The 9,175-nt window shown below is 30.5% G+C and overlaps 1 protein-coding gene across 1 annotated transcript; it reads left to right on the plus strand.

The window, feature by feature from the left end:
* Nucleotides 1-4,969: 4,969 nt before the first annotated feature.
* On the plus strand, nucleotides 4,970-8,205 carry LOTGIDRAFT_126878 (hypothetical protein; the record flags this gene model as incomplete). Its single annotated transcript, XM_009063109.1, has 8 exons — nucleotides 4,970-5,105; nucleotides 5,331-5,451; nucleotides 5,754-5,858; nucleotides 6,176-6,273; nucleotides 7,088-7,281; nucleotides 7,430-7,483; nucleotides 7,690-7,792; nucleotides 8,090-8,205. Coding segments are annotated over 8 exons (927 nt in total), but the record flags the coding sequence as incomplete, so codon positions are not given.
* Between the last annotated feature and the right edge of the window lie 970 nt (nucleotides 8,206-9,175).

The following is a 9,175-nucleotide window of genomic DNA, read 5'->3' on the forward strand; positions in this document are numbered from 1 at the left end:
TCATCTACTGCACAGTCTTCCATGTAAGCTTACTAGATTGAAGAGCTGGAAAGTAGTTCACATTTACCAAACTAGTCAGTCAGACACTAGACGAATTATAGCTCCTTGATCCTTAAGCAACACTTTTTATTTTCATATATAAGAATAATTAAGGTGCTTCCTGTGTCATGTATTTCTTAACATGTAGTGTTGGAAGTAATCATGCAGGAGTGCCTGAAATCTAGTTTAAGCTTAAAAGTAGGTTGTATATTTTGCATTAACAGCAAAACTAGTGTTTTCAATCTTAAGGACCATATTTGTTTGTATAATGCTGTTAAAGGGACAGGTGTGCAATTTTTTTAACCAATCAAACTCTAGTCTCAAAAACAAGAATTTTTAACTAATCAGTAATAGTGTTCACATCCTTCAATTCCGTGTGTGTCCAGAATTATCCCTGTTTGAATGTTAAAATGAGGACTCGTCAAGATAAGTTACTCTGTGATATATAGAAAAGACATATATATAGAAATAGTGAGTAACATTCCTAGTTTGAAGTATTTTGAAAGGAATTATGATATTTTCGTACATTTCTAGTACTTCTGAAAACCATTTACATATATTCAAGACTCAAATAAAGCCCAAAATGGTGCAGATGCCCCTTTAAATGATTGATAGAGCCTGATTTACATATTAATTAGAAGAATTTATTATCTTTATTACATCTTATAGTATTACAACATTATTAACCATTATTACTCCTATAACATACTAATTAACTAATTAAAAAGTTATGAAAACATGCTAGTACATTTTAAACCGGTAATTATTAGGACAATTTTATTAGTGAGTGAAATTAACACATGGTTAAAACAATAGGGTATAAAATAGAATTTATGGATAGAGAGTTGTATATGGATTACAATATTATTTTTCTTCTTGGATAAAAGAAATTTCATAACAATTCTATGTTTAATAGTATATGTTAAATAATGTTGTGGATAATTTGGTAGTTTGTAACAACACCAGAATAGTTGATAAATTTTTTACATGGAATTTCCTGTACAGTTTGTCAAAGAGGAGATCTTTTTTTAGAGCGATGCAAAACTAACTTTGATTTACCGCACTTAACCAAGAGATATAGTGTGTATACTATTACATGTATGAAATATCAAGGTGAAGTCTATCTGGTACAACTTAAGTTTCAGGTGATATCAATGGTCTGTTTGAATGAGATTTAGTACAGTCATGTAAGAATTTAAACCAATCATGTATTTGTAGTACCTTGGCAAGAATCCTGTTTTATCAGAATCTAATAGTGTTTATCATAGAAAAAAAGTATAGTTTTCTCATATTTAAACTACATTTCTCAACTTCAAGTCAAGTGGTTGTTTTTAAATAGTTAGTTTGGTATTTTTATTATCAGTGTTTGGTTTCTATCAAGCTCATTGATTTAGATTACTGTAAGGATAGAATTTTATAACATAGATATTCTACTTTTCTGTTGAAGATTTTAAAGTGATTTTATGGTCATTAGTATTTATGAGTGATGCATGCTCATTGTATCATAATAGTATTTGATTGTCAAGTTAATTGATAATAATAACATCATTGTTTATGTTACATGGATCAGAATCAAAGATCATGAGATGAAGAACTGGAAAAGGTATCAATGTTCTTGCACTAAGATATATATGTGTTATTTCTACTAAGGAATGTTTGGGTTAAATTGATTGTTATTGGTTATTGATTTATAAAAAGATGATTGTGAATGTTTGAATATGATAAAGGATATAAGTTTAATTATTTATTGTTGTTACATACTGAATCATGGTAGATTCCTTCCACTCTCTTATTTATTTCTATAAGCTGGTCAGACCTGATTTAAGCTTTTCAAATGTACACATCTTGAATTCACATGAGTCTTTTAATTATCTAATACAGGATTTGTAATGTACATTGGAGAATTTAAAGATTTTTATTATAAGCTTATATCACAACACAATGACAGCCTTACATTGAAAGAGTTGAATTTATTGCCTAATTGAATGGTGAAACAATTAATGGATATAATGAAAAGAAAAATGTGAAATGTGACAGGAATAAACTTTCATCCATATTTGCTGAGACTTCTGGAATAGAAAATCATGGTTTGTGTATTTTCACTGGAAAACATGAGAACTTGATTATATTTAATGTTGATAATGTAGTGTAAAGTTTAAAGATATCTTACAATTATTGACATAAAGGACATCATGTTCCCTTTTATTCTCTATGAATAATGTTGGAAACCTATCTGGGAAATATATTCATGTCATTTCAATAGAAGTGTTATATTTATAAACAATGCCGGGAATGATATTGATAGACAAGCCAACCCATAAAACTGTAGCTAGTATCAAAGCTAAACTGTTAAAAATGTAAGTCATTCATATTCTATTTAAGATTGTCTCACACCTTGTAGATTATAATCTATAATATAGAACTTATAAAGAAATATGCAGTCTAGATTGAATATTCAATTTTAAGACATTCAACTATTTCATAATTTAATGACATCTATTTTCACTGCTAATAAATGAAAACTATTGTTTTTGGTGACTTGATGATGATTGCTCTCTAGGGTAATAGTACCTGAAAATTCTGCCCTTGAGTTACTTGGTAACTGACTATCATATTATACTTAATCTGATATATTGTGGTTTATTCTGAATAAGTGGAGTTCAATCTACATGTCAAAAAAAAAAACCTGTATGAATAGGCCTTCAATTTCTTTAACCAAAAATCTGAGCCAAATTGTATAGTGAAGGACTCCTCATAGGAGAAGTACGATCTTTTTAGTTTTTTTATTTCAGATTTTCACTGAAATATCAGAATCTACAATTTACAAGTCAGTTATAATTCTGACTGGAATCAAGTATATATTGGTTGGTCCTATTATAATATGATGTATATGTAATGTATTACAGTGCTCAACCTAATATATTTGATAGAGTTGAAGATGATGAAGCTGATATATTAACAAAACGTGAAGATGGAGATGGCCATGAAGATCCTGATATTTCACTACCTCATGAACCAGATGGTAATACAGCAGTTTTACTTCCTTTAATTATTACAAAAATTCAAATAATAAGCTTACATTATACATTTTACCCAATTGATGGGAAACCCTTAGGAAGGGAATAATTGTTCTGTTAAATTACCTGTTAAGCCAATCTGGTTTCCACATGACTGTGATAGTTGCTTGTCACTGTAAGTAATTTTCATAGGTACCGGTACTGGTTTCCAGATTGGCAGTATTGTTGAAGTCACATATTCAACATAGATTCAGCCTGTTAGTCATATTATAATATGAGGTAGATTAATAGTAATTTTTGGTGAAAGTATTTTATAATGTACTAATCTACTTCATAGTAAGTATAATAAACAGTTTTTTTCAGATTGTTATATTATATATTTCAGCTGATGCTATATCATATTTACCACAAGATAATTATATAGAAATAAAAGGATTATCTGATACAGATGAGGACAGTAGTGATGAAGATATTGAATATAAAAGAGCCTCTAAACTAAGATTCAGTCGTAGTCCAATGAAGGTAGATAGTTTGTTTTTTATTGTCTATAATTCTCAATGTGCTCATTTGATTCAGACATATCATATCTCATATCTGCCAATTACAAACACTAGTTCCTTGCGCGTCATGAACCAAACTATTTCTAGGGTGGGTAGGGTCAAAATTGAGCACCATGCAACAGAGTTATTGCTCTTGTTAATTCAAGCTCCTTTTATATGAAATTTGGTTATTAAAGAAGTGTGTTATACCACAATATATTCCCTTGTGTTTTCTGTTATATGTGCTCTCAACCTTAAATGTCATTCAAAACTTATTTACTGGTATTTATATGAAACAAGTTCTAGTTTATTGAATACTCTCTTTATCTTTTGAACAGAAGACGAGTCAAATGAAAATAAAGCCGATGGTCGTTACAAAATTTCAATTTTTGCACACTACACTTATAACTGAGGTGCTGTATAGTGGAGAATAAAACTCTATCTATATATTCTCATGTACACATATACTATTCACAAACAATGATAGTCAAACAAATTCATCTATTAACAATATTTTCTGTGCAAAAAAAAAACATTGAAAAATGATACAGTAGAGGTAGTTAATTCTACACTGATATTGATAGTAATGTTGCAATTTCATCACAAGTGTAAAAGTGTTTTGAGATGTGTCTCAGACAAAATTATCACATGACTCACCACCAAAATGTAGCAAGTCAGTCTTTGAAATATCAACCTGAAATTTAGATTTTTGAAGAAAATGAAATATTGTATATAATTTACAAATAAGGTACTCGAGTTCAAATAAAATATTATACACCCACAGGGAATTTAGAAATATAAGAAAAATTAGTTAAAAATAAGATAAGAGGCATGAAATTATATTAGGTTAGTGAGTTATTTACAGAAGTATGTTATAATAGAGTTGATATCCAGCTGTGATCATCATTTTTATCTACAACTTCTTCAATTTAAAAACTATTTTTACACATCATTATTCCACTTCATCAAACATTCTACAAACACAATATCATTTAAAAATTGTGAAATAATATATTGATGCATTTTGTCTTCCTTCAAGTTATTCACTGATGTTTGTATTTCATGCCAAAATGTGTTATGAAATTATTGAAATTAAGTTACCTGATACACAAACTGTTGATTGTCTTAGAACACCATAATGAATATGTATCAAATGTAAATTTCAAGTTATTTTCATAAGATGGGCATGTTATAACTCTTCTTATTTGTAAGAAAAAAAATTATCTTTGAATTGACCTCAAATTGAGTTCAATATCATATTCAAACTATAACAAGTTTAAGTTGCTCAAACTAAAATATTTGTAAAAGCTGTAATTAGAAAAAATAGATATAGTACTGTAACAGGACCTTTTTATCATATTCATTGACATATTGAAGGTATTCCCCACATTCTCAACTGAAGATTATGATAGAAGAAATGAAGATATAGATCCAGTAGCTGCTTCAGCCGAGTATGAGTTAGAGAAACGTGTTGAGAAGATGGATGTTTTCCCAGTTGATTTAAATAAAGGTTAGGATCTATACAATGTCTGTGTAATTTTACATTGATAGAATTCTGACAATTTGAAAACTATGCATAAGATTGGTCAATTATCATTATTTATTTAGAAGAATGAAGTTTGTTCAGACATGCATGCACCTTGGCGTAGATAGTTGTTGATTATCAATTCTATCAATTCTGCCCAGAATCTTGTTTATAAGTCTTCCTAATGCCAAATATTTATGACTATTTAAGGTCCAGAAGGTTTAGGGTTGAGTATTATTGGAATGGGTGTGGGAGCAGATGCTGGTCTAGAAAAACTTGGTATATTTATTAAAACATTAACTGAAGGTGGTGCTGCTCAAAAAGATGGCAGGTAATGATGTTTAATTAATCATTCTGTGTCCTGATGCATGGATGTTAAGATTTTGACATAGTCAATATTTTATGGTTGTTAAGACATGAAAGATGAGATGCTATGTTGGAGGCTGTACATTATAGATCATTAGAAAGTTAGAAATAGATTGTGGTAGTAATATGTCTTCATTGAAATCTGTTAACCACTATAATTAAAAGAGTTTTGAGATAATTGATGTATAAATCTAACCTCTACGACTAAGAATGTGTAATTGAATAATGTGCTATTGACTCAAATCTTTATATGAATAATATTTCCAGGATTGCTGTTAATGATCAGATTATAGAGGTTGATGGGAAAAGTTTAGTTGGTGTAACTCAAGCTTATGCTGCCTCAGTTCTACGTAATACCAATGGTACTGTCAAGTAAGTTATTTATTATTTCTCAGTAATTTTGGAAGAATTCTATTAATAGTTTAGGAGATAAGAACTTATGTAGCTTTTTCCATAGGTAATGAAAACCAAATTCAATGAATTCTGACGTGGTCATGTGGACACTCAACAGAGTTTGTGTATAATCAAAACATGCCAATACAATTTTCATTAAATTTACCACCATTGGTATGTAATGAACAGTTTCTTGCTTTATGTACATTATAGTACTGTCTGTGATAAGACATAAGAATACATTACACTAGTTCATTAGTTTCAATCACCCTAATGACTAGTTGTTTCATCTGTAGGTTTCTGGTTGGGAGGGAACCTGATCCAAGTAAAAGTGAAGTAGCCAAGTTAATTCAGCAGTCATTAGAACAGGACCGCAGGCGAGAAGAAGTGAAGCGTCTGGAACAAGAGAGACTGCAACAGTTACGCGATGATTTCAGACCCAAAGATGAAGTTTTAGAACATGAACTTCATCATCAGATGGAACGTGAATTCTCCAATAGATCATTGACTGATGATTCCATGTTGGAGGAAAAGGTAGGTATTCCGTCCGTCCACAATTGCTCGTAAACACTCTACAAGACACAATTCTTGACAGACTTTGACAAAACTTGGTATGAGTGTTCGTAATCACCCAAGGATGAACCCTATTGAAAACCAGAAGAATCGAAAAATAATTAGTATGAGTTATAGCTCTTGCTATTGAAAATGCCTGGCAAGCTATTTTTAGATAGTAACATTATTCAAGCCCTTAGCAAAAGTTTAGAATTACACATCTCTCTATGTGGACGTATATTGTCGGCACCCATGTCCGTTGGTCCGTCGGTCCACATTTGCTTGTAAACGCTCCAAAAACTTGTTTTTTTGATGGAATCAAATGAAATTCGGTATGTGTATACGTATTCATAAAACAAAGATCAAGTTCGAATTTGAGCTATTTTCGACCGTTAGAAGCAGAGTTATTGCCCCAAAATCTTGAATATTTACCATCCGCATGCTGTGGTGGGCATAGATGGCTGTAGTCCACTATCTTTAACTGTGTAACCCAAAGAATACTCTGTTCATTTCTTGGGCATGAAGCCTTCCTTAGCCTGCATGGGTGTAGTAATTAAAACCATCATTTCATTATTAGGGCATGGAAGATGCACAAGAGAAGGAAGCCAATGAAGATGAAGATGACTGTGTTATTGAAGAGGATGTTGGACAGGAAGAGGAAGAAGAAGAGGATATGGCAGCTGGTGATGCGACTCCCATGTCAGCACCGTCTATGGATACTGATAGTGTTAGTTCACCAGAAGAAATGGGAGAAAAACCAACAGTTGAAGTGTTTGATCTACCTGAATCCAGCAGTGAAGATACCTCTCCTGACATGGATCCTCAGGCTCTATTTGTCAAATTAAAAGAGGTATGTCTATGACATTGCTGTAATCAGTTCAAGACACTCACCTCACTCATTTGATGTTTCATCATTTTAAGACTGAAATACAACAGTTATTTGCTATCTTAATTCTGTAAACATCTACTATTTTCTTTTATACTTTGGTTTTTTTCAGGCCCAGTATAAAAATGCAGTGGCTGAGGCAGAATTAGCTAAATTAAAGGCCAAAGTAAGTTATTTTATGATGATTTATCTGTTAATATGATATGTGAAACATGAGATTGGTAGGGACAGTAGAAAATTAGTTGGTTTAATTGTCTGAATTGTTATAGATATGTGTTGCTGTATGATAGTGTTACAATCAAAACTTTGGTGGAAGTCTCATTTAGAGACATTATTATCATATTTTATCATAATATTCTCTTTTCTCTTTAGATAATTTTATTAGAGAATGTGGAAGTCCAGAAAAAACAACTGGATAGAAAAGTAGACGAGCAGAGTTTACGTATTCGAGAATTAGAGAAATCCATGGAAAATAGTCGGAAAGAAATTAGCCAATATCAGGTAATTATTTGATGTTAGAAAATAAACAATACTCAATCTATTAAAAGGTATAGACTGAAACAACAATAAAAAAGAATAGGCTTTTTGTGATATACAGACAATTAAAATAAAAAATTTTGCTTTGTATTACTGTTTATTTATGAAGTATTATAATTTTGCTAATAATGTAAGGGAAATAACAAAAAAGAAAAATTACACGATCAATTTGGTGATTTTATAAAAAAAATATTCCAATAACATATAAGTTTTTAACATTTCCAGGATTTACTAGAAGACTCTCAGGGACAATATATAGGTCTAGAAAAACAGATGAAAAATGACTGTGTTTCATTAGAGAAAAAATACCATAAAGCTAAAAAACTCATCAAAGAATTTCAGCAAAGGTAATAATCATCATAATTATTTGTAGATTTTTATCTTAGATACAGAATTTATGCATTTTAGTTCATATCATCCTAAATATACTATCCTACATAAAAGATTTCTTTGCCTTCAGTTTAATTGAAACCAAATGCAAATGTAGCATGCATGGACAGTTTATATTGGCATTATTGGCATAAATGGAGGTTTTATTTGGGAAGCATATACTTGCTTAGGACGGCCAAATAAGTTTTCTTTCTTTAAGTTGTTATCCTTGTTAAAAAATGGTTCTTTCTTACCTTTTAGAGAGAAAGACTTCATCCAAGAAAGAGAATCTTTATTACAACAACAAAGTGAAAAAGATCAACAGTATAACGCCTTGGTGAAATCATTAAAAGATAGGGTAGGTTGTATTCATGTTAAGATTTGTTTCATTGTGAATGGAACAATTTGTCAGCAAGAAATTTGATTCTGTGTCAAATGATGTGGGAAATTATCAATTTCTGTCTATTCGACCTAGAGTGGCAGTACAGGATTGATAGCATAAAATATCATCTTTATTTATGTTGTGATTTTATATGAAATACTATTCATGCTATTTCTATTTATTTTTAGATATTTGATTTAGAGAAGGAGGTATCTGGTGTACATAACAACTCTAGTGTAACATTAAACGTGGAGAGTGAAAAATTAATGAAAACAGATGTTTTACCTGTAAAACACAATTCACCTTTAGTTCAGTCAACATCTATAGGTAGGTCTTTACTTTTACATTCTTAAATCTAAATTTTCAGAACAGGGTTAAGTTTAGGCTTTCCAAGGTTAAAAGGACTATATTTCATAAAATGTATTGAGTTCTCTTCCATTTGGTTAAACACATTTCTAGCAAGAGGAAAATATAGATAAATAACCAGAAAGCTTATTTTAAGAAATCATCCTTCAGAAAGGCACTCTATATAATTTGAATTATTATGTGTTTTAGCTGGTACAATATCTC

This window comes from Lottia gigantea (assembly GCF_000327385.1).
Source record: "Lottia gigantea unplaced genomic scaffold LOTGIsca_55, whole genome shotgun sequence".
Classification (NCBI taxonomy): Eukaryota; Metazoa; Mollusca; class Gastropoda; family Lottiidae; genus Lottia; species Lottia gigantea.